The sequence below is a fragment of the Ahaetulla prasina genome, chromosome 1 (genome assembly GCF_028640845.1).
Source record: "Ahaetulla prasina isolate Xishuangbanna chromosome 1, ASM2864084v1, whole genome shotgun sequence".
Classification (NCBI taxonomy): Eukaryota; Metazoa; Chordata; class Lepidosauria; order Squamata; family Colubridae; genus Ahaetulla; species Ahaetulla prasina.
The window spans coordinates 177,187,603-177,203,892 of record NC_080539.1 but is presented as its reverse complement, the minus strand read 5'-3'; the positions used below and the strand labels follow the sequence as shown (position 1 = coordinate 177,203,892).

At 33.8% G+C, this 16,290-nt stretch overlaps 1 protein-coding gene across 12 annotated transcripts in view; it reads right to left on the bottom strand.

Annotated features, from left to right (window-relative positions):
• WDPCP (WD repeat containing planar cell polarity effector) overlaps nucleotides 1–16,290 on the bottom strand; it is a 262,122-nt gene that overhangs the window by 140,366 nt on the left and 105,466 nt on the right. For 8 of the 12 annotated variants that reach the window (XR_009155037.1, XM_058182505.1, XM_058182449.1 and 5 more), the window contains 5 exons: nucleotides 6,076–6,158; nucleotides 5,470–5,514; nucleotides 4,328–4,378; nucleotides 1,469–1,539; nucleotides 1,157–1,216 (listed from right to left, as the gene is read on the bottom strand). Coding sequence is in view for 11 of the 12 variants with exons in the window: in XM_058182505.1 (XP_058038488.1) it covers nucleotides 1,157–1,216; nucleotides 1,469–1,539; nucleotides 4,328–4,378; nucleotides 5,470–5,514; nucleotides 6,076–6,136 (288 nt within the window). In the remaining variant the exon portion in view is untranslated. Of the gene's footprint in view, nucleotides 1–1,156; nucleotides 1,217–1,468; nucleotides 1,540–2,287; nucleotides 2,509–4,327; nucleotides 4,379–5,469; nucleotides 5,515–6,075; nucleotides 6,159–16,290 lie in introns of those variants that run through there. The other 4 variants (XM_058182491.1, XM_058182484.1, XM_058182476.1 and 1 more) reach the window with 4 other exon arrangements.

Here is a 16,290-nt window from a genome sequence, read left to right as displayed (position 1 = left end):
TATAATGTATGTTTATTAATTACAGTTTCAGAATGCTTCCTACCAGTTTTTTGAGGATAGAAATCAGATTCAAAGTACCTTAATTTTTTGATCCATGTAAAAAACAGTCTGATGAAAAAAAAATCACCTGATTGCCTTTCAGTTCTTTAGTAAGGAGGCACATTACTTCAGTCTTAGTTTTAGATTGTTCCCTAAAAAAACCTAGAAGTACATATGCTTTTAAAAGTAAAATCCTGTATTTGTTTATGAAGTATGTTTCACTCAGTGATGTCTATTCTCAGGTAACTATGCAGAGGATTGCAGTATAATGCATCATTATCAGGTATCAAAACTTTGCCTTTGAAGTTAATAGCTAAGAGTATTCAAATTACAATACATGGTAAGACAAAATATTATCCAACTTAATAACTTTATCATTATAAAGTATAGCTATAATTACAAGAAAATTAAATTCTTACACTGATACTATAACTAATTATTAGCATATATTAATAAAATTCAATGAATTAAGTCATACAAGTATATGCCTGTTAAAAATATCAAGAATAAAAAGGCAGAAGTAGTTTTTAACATATTTCAGGAAAAAGCTGTTGATTAGACTGCTGGATCACACACTTTATGCCAACCTATTCCCACTTTCCATGCCGCTAACAAGATGTGAGCAGATGTTTTCTCTACATTTTATGTGAATATTTACATAGATACAAAATACACATTCTGGACAGTTTGGAGGTGTCATAAAAAAAACACCTCAAGTATAAACATTAAATGATTCTCCTAACTCTGATAATCCAGTTTGAAGCTGGTGATGGGCTGATTCTGCACTTGTATATTCAGAAATAAATCCTGCCAATTTCAATTGAACTTCTATGTTGTGTGAATGTATTGAGGTTTGCAGCCTGTATTTTCTAAATAGCTTATTTTATTTGAAAGCATTATGTATTTTTCATGACTGATTCCAATTTGAAAAGAGACACTTTTGTCAAGACATTCAGCTGGGTATTATACTGGTTTTGTTCTTCAAGTGAATATGTGCATCAAGAAATTATCTTAAACAAACACTGTATTTTTCTATGAGTTAACTTAAGACTAGTCTCTTTAAAAATTGTTCAGTGCTTGTTGATTGAACATTGCAAAACCATGTCAAAACATTTACCTGACAGACATCTTTGCTCTTCCATTTACTCAGTACACACTGACTATTTTGCATCAGTTCCTGGAGGAAAATAGAAAGTAGATAGTGAATAGATGACTGTAGACATTTCACGTGTGGTTAAAGTTCTTCTGTTTTTCAAAGAGGAAAGACTGCCTGACATCTAAAACAAAGATGCAACTGTTTTGGATAGCCCACCATACAAAAGCCGACTTATCACCAGAAGGAGATGATCTTTTGGAAAATTAAAGGTGTTGAAAGAGATTTGAAAGCATGGATTAATTGTTGTTATGCTTGAATCTTTCTGAAAAATACCTCTAGTTCCTTAAGTGTGTCTCGAAGCTTTTCTGGACGTTTGTTCTTAAGTACCCAAGGATAATTTCGACCTAGCAAATAAAATAAATATGTAAATTATTGCATGCCATAATGAATAACTGTAACTAGTATTTGATTTGAATCCATAGTTTACGAATAAACTTAACATAAAATATTCAAACACTGAAAAAACCAAATTAAAAGGAATGTAAAGTTTACTGCATTATGAACATTATCAATCCCGTTATAAATCTGTTTTATAATTTAAAGTGTCCATTTTCAAAGCAGGTTAAATATATTTATTCAAAGAACATTTACCACTAAAATTCTATATAACTTGGACTCAGAAATCTACAGTATGTCTATCAATTAGACCTGCTAGTTTCTGATGATATAAAGTGAGTTTTTGCCATTGTCACCAAAGCATGACTGATAAGGAGGTCTTCTCTATGATCAAATCTGGATTATGAAACACATTATCATGGAAGTCCTATTTGGCCGCTTTTCTGTCTGAGAGGTCCTTATTCTTCCAAATGTCTGACTGGCCAAGTTAAGTAGTTTTGTTAGTTTGGCCCTTTGCTTTTAAGTTGCTTCTAACTATAGAACCTGTCTTTTTACCGTTTTTACTTCTATATGTGTCTCTTGTTATTCATTTATTTATGAGTTTGTTTTATGATTTTTAAATTACTGTGAACATTCATGTACTCTATTTATAGCGGAAGAATGTAAATCTTGTTGAATTTATAGATAACTGCTTAGGAAGGCCATACGAGTAAATACTATTGTATTGTAGGCACAACAGCAATAGCACTTATATACCATCCCATAGTGCTTTGCAACACTCTCTGAGAGCATGTAGAAAGAACCATCCACCCATAATACTGGGATGAAATTGAGTGGATTAGAGATTGCTGCAGTATTGTGGGTGGCCAATTGACATGTGATGGGTGGGTTGAACAGCTGAATTCCAAATGCTGCTTCCCTTGCTTCAATTATTGAGTCTGCCTCAGCCTCCAGCTGCTGTTAAGTTAGCACCAGATCTGTAAAGAAGTACGGAAGGGAAAAGGAATGGGATACTGAGCTGCAATGAAATCTGCATTCTGGACACTGTAACAACTGATTGTAAGAAAGGCATTATTTTTAAATGAGATCTTTGTTATAAAAGCTAAATGATAGCATTGTAGAGCTATGTGACTGAAGACATACAGATGAAAAATTAAAGACAAATCTAGAACAGTATGGCAGAAAACAAGTAAAATGTAATCAAAGATAACACTAGTTCAGGAATATTCCATGACAACAACAGTCATGATGCATGTTTATTTCTTTCTTCTTGTTGTGTCTTCAGACTCATATCCAGCAGTTTGTTCAGCGGTACCTATACCCTTCTGGACAGAGATGGGGAGAACTTCCTACAGACTACTGTGATATTTTTGCAGGATTTTCACAGATAAAAAAACCACGTCAATTTCTCAGAGTTAAATGGCACTTCAGCAAAGTTTTGCAAGCTGATTTAGGCTGCATCTTACAAGATCATCTACTCTGAGAAAGATTGAAGAATCTGTGCCTCTCATTTCAGGCAGATATCTGGGATGTGTGCAGATCAGGGTATACAAGAGGTGACTGTTTTCTTTGAACCAGGCAGTGATTCAACCTCTCCAGAAACAGTAATTTCTTCACCCATACTTGCTGGATAAACTCCTTCCAATCTCTAATCTCTGTTTCCTATCATGGAAACATTATGGGCAAGTTGGTAGGAGTTCCACTATGAAAATTCTAAATAACTAAAATGGTTATTTCCTTTCCAATCAGGATTCAGGCCCAGGCATTGGATGCAAATAGCAACGGGTATCCTGGCTGACGATCTGTGTTGGGAAGTAGAGGGAGTGTACTTCTCCTGGCCCTACTAGATGTCTCGATGGCATTCAGTTTCATTAAACATGGCATTCATTTGGGCCACTTAAAAATAATTGGACTGGGAAAATTATGGTAGTTCTACTACTCCCTGAATGAACAATTCTATCTAATGTGCACGCAACAAAAACATTTGAGTGCTTGTTACTTCAGTCTGGAATGACACAGCATTCATTCCTCTTTCTCATGCTGTTTAACTTCTATCTGAAACTACTTATCTATCAATTTGAGGTGAGATATCAATATGATAAGGGCCATGAAAGTTCTGGTGATCCTAATTAAATTTCCTTTGTAAGCAGTAGACTGCTTAATAACGGGGAACCAATTTAATAGCATTATAGTTTTGATTTGATTGCTGCTTGGCTTCCAATAGGGTCCCAGATTCAATTCAAGACATTAGTTTTAATCGTTAAAGCCCAGCTTGTCTCAGCACCCATGTTTCTTCAGGATGCTCTCTCTCAAGTGGAATCAGTCCATTGAGTAGGTTCAACTTAAGAAAGACTGATGAGGATCCCCATATTATGTGAAGTGAAAGAATCAGAATTAGTGATGGAGGTTAGAATTTGAGAGAAATAGAGGGCAGAGCTTAATGTTTTCTTTTGTAATAGTTCTTCCACCCTCCACCCACCTCCTTCATGAGGCTCAACAGAAAAAAACCCAAATAATCTATTTGCAACTTGATGCTTTCCACATGTTTTGGATTACAAGTTTTCACCAACCTGACTGTAATGAATGAGAACAATAAAAACTATAGTCCAAAAGATGTGCAAAAAAACAGAAAGTCTATCTCTGGGACAAATTGCTATTTCTCTTACAAAGCAGCATCTCATTTGGAAAGCTAGTCCTACAGTATATATGATTTTAAAAAACAAAGTTAAGAAAAAACATACATTTACATATTTGTACATTTATTTGCAGTAACAAGAAAATAGAAAATACTCTTACATTCCGCTAATTGTTGTTTCTCATATAAATAACCAACTTTCATTTGTGGCTCTACAAGAAGAAGAAAAAACAAAGTTGGACTATCTTAATTTCTATTGTCAGCAAGCTGCTATTTTGTATTTTGGAAAAGTAGAAATATTTCACAAGGAAAAACAATGCTGGTCTATAACTGTAATAAAGATTTGATCAGTAAAAAAATAATTTTTCCCCTTCTCTGGTAAACTAAATTTGTTGTAAAATTGAAGCAATTTCAACAATGATACTAAACAAGTTTTATTCTAATTAACTTGACAACCGAATCCAAACCAAAACCAGTCTGTGCTGCTTGTGGAGGCAGCATGGAATGCTCGCACAAACTACCACTTTAATATGGACCAAAACAAGAAGTCATTCTAGCTGAAAAGACCTTTTGGCCCATCATGAAACTTCCAGGATTAAAAAGTTTAATCAGATAAAGAAAATTGATCATTCACTCTGAAATGCCTATTTCAAATATCAGGAAAGGAGGATCCAGGAAACCAACATCAGTGCATTACTATGAATTTAGAATGCCCTCTACTGGATCTTCAATAAATGGAATGTAACAGGCTCTACCAATTTAATATATTGTACTTTATATTTTATACAAAAATTGAAAAACTTCTTAAGTATATACTTTTTTGTTGAAAAAAAATGTTTAAAAGCAGGATGAGTTAATGGCTTACTAGTGGCAGAGCAAAGTAATTTGGAATAGTTTTGGTCCATTAGAGGAAAAAAATCAACAATTGGACAAGATCTTTGTCAAAAACAAAGTAGAAAACTGTAGAAATATCTGGTATCTCATCAGGAAATAAGATGCCATACTATAAAACAGGATAGGAAAGAGAAGTGTAAATACAAGGAAGATAATGTAAAAGTCCACATGAACAATCTTAAAAAATTACCTTATCAAGATGTGCAGACTTAAATACTATATGATTTACTAGATATTATACAAGTTTCAGACTATGCTATGACTGTTGGAATAAAATAGGCACTTAATGATCAAATTACCCATTGTTGTAAATATACTACATAAATATGTAATCATAAAATACAAAACATACAATTTCTGAAATGCTGCATTTTTAACTGTAATCTTATTATAAGTGTCAAAAATTTACCTGGATCCTTCTTTTCATGGTACTGATAGACGCCAATATCTTTGTCTGGATAATTAAGGAAATACAACCTTAATTATTGCACTTAAAACCAACTAAATATACATTGACATAAACATAATTCAAATTGCCAGCCACAAATGAGTGACAATTTCATATAGACATAATGTAGATACACATACATAAACAGATAAATACCTGAAAAAAATCTTTATTGCAATTACAACACAGTAGGTAACAAAGAGTATCTACTGTATCATATTAAATAGTTTGATAGAAGTTTGCTTCATGTTACATAATTGGGATATTACCCTCTCTGAAATAAGTAGCAAAGAAGTCTGACAATCTACCTCACTTTCAGCTCAAAGTTTTACAGTAAGTATTCTTTCTGCAAAGTTTTAAACAGTTAGGAAATCAAGTTAGAAATCATAATTTTTTGTTCAGATAGTATTGATCAGATAATGAATGTTGTCACTTGTTGGAGAATGAATAAGTTTTTGTACACTGTATGAATCTAAAAACTAAGTGCAATGCACCATATTAAGCTTAATATTAACATGGTTTGGAAAGTTTCTTTAAAAATTGGGAATATATATATATATATATTACCTTCAACATATAAGATGCTTTTCATGGACCACAGATGCATTTCAGAGAGAAAGACAGTCATCTATAACAGTATGCACTTAATTCTAGAGCAAAAAGAGATGGAAGCAACAGTAAGATGAAAAATAATGAAATTTCTTTATCATTGTACAACTGTAGGACCTAGCTTCATGGATGAAAAGCAAATCATCTTCAAACAAAACAAGAAAGTCCAGTTGCCTTTAGAAAGAAAGCACTTGGATGACTGAAAATCTACATAGACATGTAGCATCTAAGAACACTATTTTCTACTAATTTTAATGGGTTAATAACTAATAACTCTACTTGCTTACTGATCTAATTTAAATTTAAATCGAATTAAATCAAATTAAGTTAATTTAATTTATAATTTATATGTTGTATAAATTATAATTCAATTATATATATATATATATATATATATATATATATATATATATATATATATATATATATATATATATATACATATATATATATATATGTTTTCTGACGTTTTCACGGTGTTTGTATATAGGTCTTTGGTTGTTGGGGTTTTCTCCCGTGTAAAATTGGAAGTGTCTTGGCGACGTTTCGAGGAAGTCTCATTCGTCATCTTCAGGCTTCAGCTTTGTGCTTCTTTGTGCTTCTTTGTGCTTCTCCCAGAAGCACAAAGCTGAAGCCTGAAGATGACGAATGAGACTTCGTCGAAACGTCGCCAAGACATACATATATATATATACAATCCATACATGCAGCAGACTGACACCCACTATGAAGATGTAGCACCACCACAAAGCCAAACAACAGCTATGCAGCTCACCAGCTCAAATCCCCCTGCAACACAGACTAAATTGAGCACAACCAACCCCCCACCCAAACAGGACACACCCCCAGCCAATCAGAGCACAAAAAAACCTCCATCCAATCAGAGCACAGCCAAGCTCCCACCCAATCAGTTCAAACCCCCACTAGCAGTTAAAAGGAAGAAACAGCTGCGATCACACATTGCTCCCAGAAGCACGAAGCTGAAGCCTGAAGATGACGAATGAGACTTCGTCGAAACGTTGCCAAGACATTTCCAATTTTACACGGGAGAAAACCCGAACAACCAAAGACCTACATACAAACACCCATGAAAACCTCAGAAAACAAATATTCAATTATATATATACAAGCACGAAGCCGTAAGCCACAGCCTGAAGATGACGAGTGGGACCTCGTCAAAACATCGCCAAGATACTCTCAACCTTATACGGGAAAAGACCCGAATACGCCAAGACTTGCATACCTATACCCATGAAAATCTACAAAAACGCATGCGCGCGCGCACACACACACACACACGTTTATGTATACACACTTATTTCTCTAATTTTCTACCTTGAAGTTGTATTTAGTTGCATCCCTCCCCAACAGAACAAATGATTTAGATTCATCACTTCTGTTTTCCCAAATCTGCCCCAGAGATTTGGAGACTCACTGCAGGAGACTTGGGGTTATGTAAGGAATGCAAATAGGAGAAGAGAAAAGGAGAGAATGCCAGTAGTATTAGCAGATATTGCATGTAGCCCTCTGAAATCAGGTGTTGCTGAAAAGGAGTGCTTGAATGTAACATAATCATATTGCCATAAATCTTGGCAGTAAAGCTGCAGAGTAATAATTTACATAAAAGACTAGCAATTGCTTTTTGAGTAGATGATGGTGTTGATGCCTGTAGAATGCAAATATGACTGAAGGACATTTAAGGTGAAGAAAAAAAGCAGCCATGATCTGAAATCCAGCAAACAGTCAAGAAATAATATCAGAATGTTATACCATTCCTTGAAATGACATCTTGCACACAATTTTTAAATGCATAAAATAGCTTATAAAAGCTATTGTTACCTTTGTTACCTTCTGGGAGGAGTCTTTGTGGTATCTGAAGCAGAACAACTAGATTCTGTAATAGTTTTGTATCTTATAGTATCAACCTTGTTAACTCTCAAGACTCTTTTTTTCTGCTATGTATTCAAAATGGACTATGATTTATATATATGTATATATATGTAGTGTGTGTGGCATATGTATAGTTTTGTGCATGTATGCGTATGAGTATATATTTATTTTCCTTAGAGAGTTGGCATCAGAATTTCATTTTTAATGTGTGCCAGTGTGTTCAGAGAAAAAACCATCTTAAGATCCATTGAAATATTCACTGATTTTTTCATATCTCTTTTGTCTGAATATTTAATAATATTTATATATTTATGTAATTATCAAACATAGAAGGAAATATTTAGTTAGTTCTCCTACAAAAGGAAGTTTATATAGTTTATTGAGTGATAATTTTTAGTAGCAAGAAATCAGAGTTAATTCTGTTATACCATCTTGGAGTCTTGCTCACTGGTGAATCCAGTAAGCAAATATTAAAATATTTACTCTCTGCAATAGAAAATAATTAAATAGTTAGCAATTTTTCAAATAATCATCTCTCAATTCACATGCATAATTATATACTTATGCATTGCCCCAAGTGAAAATTTTTAGATCTTAAGGGTCTTCAATGTGAACTCCATCCATTTATAACATGCTCCTAGGCATGACTCCCACTGAGTCTGATGCAATGTTCGCTCCATAAGACGTTCAGACATTTCCACCGACTTTTGGGGTGGGGGGAAGGTGTGTTTTATGGAGCGAAAAATACGGTAATTAATATAGTAAAACATTAAAAATTAAATAATTTAAGATTTAAAATGCTGAACCTATACATATTGTGGAAATAATGGTGTATTCCTTGCTATATATTAAGTTCCACTTTTAATCTGAGAGCAATACTTTGCAAAGATATCATCTGAGATTGAACTTTAGCATATGACAATGACCAAAACTACAAAAAGAATATTCCAAGCACAGCAACTGTTTGGCCATCCTTCTAAAAGAAGCAAAGTGTCCACAAATGTTACACAAGGGGTAGACATGTAACCAAGGAATCAAAAGAATTAACTGAATTTTGTTAAATGTATGGACATAACATAACATAACATCAGAGTTGGAAGGGACCTTGGAGGCCTTCTAGTCCAACCCCCTGCCCAGGCAGGAAACCCTACACCATCTCAGTCAGATGGTTATCCAACATTTTCTTAAAAATTTCCAGTGTTGGAGCATTCACAACTTCTGGAGGCAAGTCGTTCCACTTATTAATTGTTCTAACTGTCAGGAAATTTCTCCTTAGTTCTAAGTTGCTTCTTTCTTTGATCAGTTTCCACCCATTGCTTCTTGTTCTACCCTCAGGTGCTTTGGAGAACAGCCCGACTCCCTCTTCTTTGTGGCAGCCCCTGAGATATTGGAACACAGCTATCATGTCTCCCCTAGTCCTTCTTTTTGTTAAACTAGACATACCCAGTTCCTGCAACCGTTCTTCATATGTTTTATCCTCCAGTCCCCAATCATCTTTGTTGCTCTTCTCTGCACTCTTTCTAGAGTCTCAACATCTTTTTTACATCGTGGCGACCAAAACTGGATGCAATATTCCAAGTGTGGCCTTACCAAGGCATTATAAAGTGGTACTAGCACTTCACGTGATCTTGATTCTATCCCTCTGTTTATGCAGCCCAAAACTGTGTTGGCTTTTTTAACAGCTGCTGCACACTGCTGGCTCATATCTAGATGGTTATCCACTAGGACTCCAAGATCCCTCTCACAGGTACTACTATTGAGCAAGGTACCACATATACGGTACTGGTGCATTTTGTTTTTTTGGCCTACATGTAGAACCTTACTTTTTTCACTGTTGAATTTCATTTTGTTAGATAGCGCCCAATGTTCAAGTCTGTCAAGATCTTTCTGTAACTTGAGCATATCTTCTGGAGTGTTGGCTATTCCTGCCAGCTTGGTGTCATCTGCAAATTTGATGAGTTCCCCATCTATCCCCTCGTCCAAGTCATTGATGAAGATGTTGAAGAGTACTGGGCCTAAAACAGAGCCTTGGGGTACTCCACTGCATACTTCCCTCCATGTGGATGTAGTTCCGTTGAGGACTACACGTTGAGTGCGGTTGGTCAGCCAGTTACGAATCCATCTGGTGGTGGTGCTGTTTAACCCACATTTTTCTACTTTATCTAGTAGTAGGTTATGGTCTACTTTATCAAATGCTTTACTGAAGTCCAAGTAAATTATATCAACAGCATTCCTCTGGTCTACTAATTTTGTCATTTTGTCAAAGAATGCGATAAGATTAGTCTGGCATGATCTGTTTTGACAAACCCATGTTGGCTTTTGGTTATTACTTTGTTTGCTTCTAGGTGTTCGGTGATTCGTTGCTTGATTATCTTTTCCAGAATCTTCCCGGTATTGAGGTCAGACTGATAGGTCTGTAGTTTCCTGGATCTGTTTTTCCTTTTTGAAGATGGGAACTACATCAGCTCTTTTCCAGTCCTCTGGCAGCTCCCTGTGCTCCAGGATCTTTGAAAGATATAGTTCAGTGGTTCTGAGATCACGTCTGCCAGTTCCTTCAGAACCTTGGGGTGTAATCCATCCGGTCCTGGTGATTTGAACTCGTCTAGGGGAGACACGTGTTCACTTACCATTTTCTTCCCTACTTTAACTTCTGTTTCTAATCTGTTTTTGTAGTGCTGTTTTGATAGGTTGGATTGTTTTTCCTTTTGTGTAAAGACAGATGCAAAATATGAGTTAAGTAGATCTGCTTTCTCCCTGTTGCTTGTCATCTTCTTGCCACTTTCTCCCAGCAATGGGCCAATTGTTTCCTTGACTTTTTTCTTGTTTTTAACATGTTGGAAGAAGCTTTTTGTTATTTTTACTTTTGTCGCTAGCCTTTGTTCATTGTGAGCCTTAGCTTTCCTCACTTCATCTTTACAGGCTCGGGCTGTTGCTGATATTCTGCCTTAGTTATTTGCCCCTCTTTCCACTTTTTATATTTGTCCTTTTGTCTTTCAATTTGTCAGATAGTTCTTTATGCATCCATGCTGGTTTCTTTTGTGATCTACTATTTTCTTCTTCATTGGTATTGTGTTAGACTGTGCTTTTATAATCTCACTTTTCAAAATTTCCCAAGCTTCTTGAGTTGTTTTCCCCCTGAGGATTCTCATCCATTGAATCCTTCTCAAGCTCTCTCTAAGTTTATTGAAATTAGCTCTCTTAAAGTCCAAGACTCTAGTTTGACTTTGTTCTACTACTTGTATTTGCTTAATGTCGAATTCCAATATTGCGTGGTCACTTGCCCCCAAGGTTCCTGTAGCTTCAACACCTTCTATCATTTCATCTCTGTTAGTGAGAATTAAGTCCAATATGGCTGATCCTCTTGTCGCCTTCTCTATTTTTTGGGAAACAAAGTTGTCTGCTAGGTTTGTTAGGAACCTGTTGGATCTTCCACTTGGTGCAGAGTTTGTTTCCCAGTTGATGTCAGGGTAGTTAAAATCCCCCATTACTACTGTGATGTGCTTCCTACATACCTTAGTTAGCTGACTAGCAAAAAGTTCATCTACTTCCTCTGTTTGGTTGGGTGGCCTATAGTATAGACCTATGGCAATATCGTTTTTCACCCCTTTTATATTGACCCAAATACATTCAAGATGATTTTCATCATTGTTGTGCTCTATTTCTGTATGTTCTTTATTAAGAAAGGAGAAAGTTGGTATTTACCAAAAGGTGAATCTAGTCATGTTATAGAGAGTAATGCTATGTTCCTTGAAATAAATAAAGTTACCTTTTGTTCGAGGTAAGTGTTGAATCAAAGCTGATCTTTACAAACAGAGGCAGTGTACTTCTTTTGTCATTTGATTATGTGCCATCTTGTGTTAGCTCTTAGTGACTACTTAGATTTTCTGCAGGATAATCTGCCTCCAATCTGTATCTTTTATTTCCTCTTCATAAATGACCAGGTTGAGAGCTGGTTGTCATTTTGACAGGAAGTCTAGTGAACTTTTCCAAAACCAACAGGTGAAGATAGTTCTGCCTTCATAGAAAACACGTTTCTAGCACCACCACCAAAAAAACAAACTACATACAAATCAGATTTCTGCTATCTTAAATTGCTTATATATAGATTTAGCATTTGAAAGTAGAATATTTGCTTGAATTCTTGTGTTGTGATCTTAATCTGTTTTAATAAATATTACCATTTTATTAATGCTGTGATGTTATATTCTTTTAAAATAAATATTATTACTAATATCAGTTATCATTTGCAGTAATATGTAAATAATGGAATTAATATCATTTATTTTTCATAATGATATATTCTTCACTTTTAGTTTTTGGGGAGTAATGGATACCCCGCTCCCTCACATTCCATTAAAATGTGTTTTCATAATGTTAAAATTAAAAATAAGGAGAAGATTTAGAGAATCTCAAAGAACATAAAAGACAAACATTTCACCAGTCTAAAATAGAGTAAAGGAGGTTAAGCAGGAGCTAAACCTCACTGCATACTACATATGAGGGGGGTTCTTGTGAAAGAGCCTTAAGCTTTAGAAGCTACAGAGCAGGGCTCCAAAAAGGCTCATAACCGATGTATATGAAACAGAGGTCAAAATGAATTTTATGGATTACTGTTACTTCAATAAATAATATTCAAGTTGGTATTATACTTGAGTAACTTTTCTCACTCAATCAGATTCTACATATTTGGGTAGTACTGTTGCATACTTTTTCTGGTAGTAAACCATTGAGTTGAGACAGGAAATTATTTTCATCTATAACCATTATTTATTTCTACAACACAAACAAAGGCTACATTATCTACCCTATAAGCTTCATTCTCATGCTTAGAAGGTTAGACTTTGTACCTAGGAACAATGAACAGTTTTCCTGTGGTTAAGTGTTTCTGTACCTCTCTTTGCTCACAGCTTTTGATACTTCCTGAAAATTCCAATAGTAATTTGTGCAGCATAAATAAAGGTGAATTAGTGAAAGTGGCAGGGCTCCCCCATCTCTGGTGGAATTATGGAGGATTTTTTTACATGTTGCTGCCTCTTCCAGCATCCCTCACCATTAGTCATATTAGCAGTGTCAGCTGGATTTGTTATTCAGTGATGCAGTTCCTACTACTGACTAGTTACTTTGGATCCAAGACAACATTAGACAAGACATTATAGGATAAGTACAAAATGAAAAAAACAAGATAGGTATATATTAAATGGCATATGGACAAACATGTTTTAATTAATTGTTACAAAGTACTCATATATGCAAGAAGATAAGGAATATAATATCTCTGGAACAGGCTAATTTAAGGAATTAAAAGTTTTGGAAACCAACATGTGGGGAGGACATGAAGAGAAAATGTGAGTTAAAGTGAATGAATACATTTTCAAAAAATCAGGTGTAACAGAACTATGGTGAGAGCAGAAAGAAATATATGCAGACAGCAGAAATACATAGATTTGGCAATGTATACCATTAAAATTGAGGCAAAACTGTTGAACGGAACTCTGCAGAGAAGGGTTTACTGTTTCTGGTAATGTTTAATAGCTTTTATTTTTGTGGGTGCGCAATGTTTAATTGTTAAGAAAGGGATGAGATTTAAATGAAAAGGGGGATTATATACTTACGTTGTTAGGAATTTTTGCTAAATTTTGTTAATAAATTTTATAAATTTTCGTAAATTTTGTTAATTTTACTGGACCTTTGCTGATTAACAAGAACTGAAGATTTAGAGAAGTTCATAGAAAACGGGATGAGATATGAGATGAAGATGTATATTTTAAGAGACAGTAATAAGCTGTTAATGTTGAATATGTTTGCTGAGGATAAAGGAAAAAGTTCTTTTTCATACTATCTTTGGGGGGCGGTCTCACACTTTGTTTTTAAAATATATTTTTGTGTATTTCATCCACTTTATATAATTTTTTAAAAAATTGTTGAAAAAAGGAATTGAGAAAAAAAATTCCAATACTGAGGTTATAAGTGGATGTAATGGGTAAAAATGATTTAATTAATGGAAGAAAAGTGAAAGAAAGAATGACATAAAAAATCTTATTTGAGGAAGGATGTCTATGAAGATTCTGAATCATCCAGTCATGGTTGTCTTAAAGGTGCCTTTCCAAAAGGCAAGTGGACTTTGCTATTTTTTTCTTTGAAAACATTTTGCTTCTTGGATGAGAAATAAAATATTTTCAAAGAAAAAACCAAGAAAGTCCAGTTGCCTTTTGGAAAAGTATTTTTGGGATATTTGAGGAAGGGCTGCTGTTTTTAGGCAGAGCTAAAGATCACTAAAGTTTAATTTCATTTAATTTCTGCTTGTTTGTTATTTTAAACACCATTATAATAACTAAAAATAGATGTTCTTTTCTCACATGTGCTAAACTTTAAATTAATTTTTTCCCCTACAACAGTGTTCTAGAGTCCATTGAAAGGGAAGAATGTAAAAGAAACTAAAAAAGAAAAAAAAAAGAATTTTCCTCTATCTTGTTTCTCCCTCTGGTATATTGTAACCTGAATGCCTTTTTAATTCTCCAAATGAGAATTTCTGGATAGAAAGTAACCCTGAAAAGTTGGGGTAGGGGCATGATCCATAATTTATCAGTAGGTTATGTTTAGTTTAGCTGTATTGACCATATTAAGAGAGCGCAAAGGTTATTTTCTCCTCAAATCATTTATATATTCAGGAAAAAAACATCAGAGGACTCTATGTTAACAGCATATTAGTATTTTAAAATGCTAAATGTTTCCAAATGTATTGTTTTACAAATATATCGTATATCACAAACAGAGGGATAAATAAGCCAGTATATAATATGATTGGAAAGTTACACTGAAACTTTTATTGTCACAAGAAAACCAACTATGAGCTGTAAAATAATCACTGGGGAGAAAAACATTATCTGATTACCTAAGAACAGTGGCATGAAAATCACACACTGTAAACTTATTTCCATTTACTAAGAAGTTGTTTCATGCTTCACTGAATTAATTCTTCACATTTTTAAGAAGCCTGGATATAAGAGCTATCTTTTGAAATTACAAGTGGTCATGTTATAGCAATAGCACGTTCAGTTTTAAGACATTCACATGTGTAATAACACCAAAATTATATCTTGAACTAAATTTCTTCTTTGGAGCAAACACATGAACTAGAAAATTTTTTATACAACTAGGCTTCCAGTTTCATAGACCAAACAAATTACAGTTCTTAAATCTATGTAAAATATTAGTATCCATAGCTCTGGTTTTAAAATTGTAGGGAGTCATTATAAGTCACTTGAATAATAAACCTAATCTCTCATTATTCTGATGTTACTGTGTGTGGACATACATCTTGTGTAAGATTTAATAATATTTGAAAGCAAATTATGAAACCCGTCAAAATTCTAAGAATACCTTTGATACAAAGACACTGAAAGCAAGTATGTGCACAAGCTTTCAATTTTTCAGTCTAATGGGTACTATTCCAAACACAATCCTTTTATACAGATATTACATAGAAATGAAAAAAATTGATTTTCTCCTTTCTTGAATATTAAAATTTATTTCATATTCTACTTGTTTTTTAAAATAAATATTAATTATTGTTCTAACATGATTTTGAAAGGCACCTTTTAATTCATATATGAAACAAGAGTCATAATAAGCAGAGCTATATTTCAATAAACTTCAGATAATATGAATGGTTACCAGTGAATTTCACTTATGATATTAATGAAGTCATTTTGCTTAAACTGTTTTGGAAGCTAGGGTTTTTTCCCCAAAAATAATTACATAAAGTTAAAATAAATAAGTCAAAGAAAACACATTAACAATTACTATAGCTTTAACAAGGTAGGGTTAAAATTTTATTTTTTAATTTGCCAAAAATTTTAAAAGTGTCTGTACAATATTTGAAAGCAGATGAATGATTCCAACTAGAATAAAGATATCCAATCATACAGTCAACTACAGAAATGTGAAATGCCCTCAGTTCAGAAGAAAACTTTTAAGTATTATAATTAATTCTCAACAACTAGTTACAAGTTATTTTTTTTCAGACAGTAAATATTATATTAAGTTATTTTCGGATTAGAATATTGTCATAGAAAAGTTGTAGATATAGTCAGTTTAGGTCTATTGAAGTCAAATATCCTCACTTAAATGATTCATATTCAACGGGTACTAAATATGGGATCACTATTTTTCTGTTTTCAATGTATGCATCGTTTTAATTAATTATCTGGTATATTTTTTGGAAGTTAAAAGCCTTATTTATTTAAAACTGAACATTTTTAGTCATTCTTTTTCTATATAAAT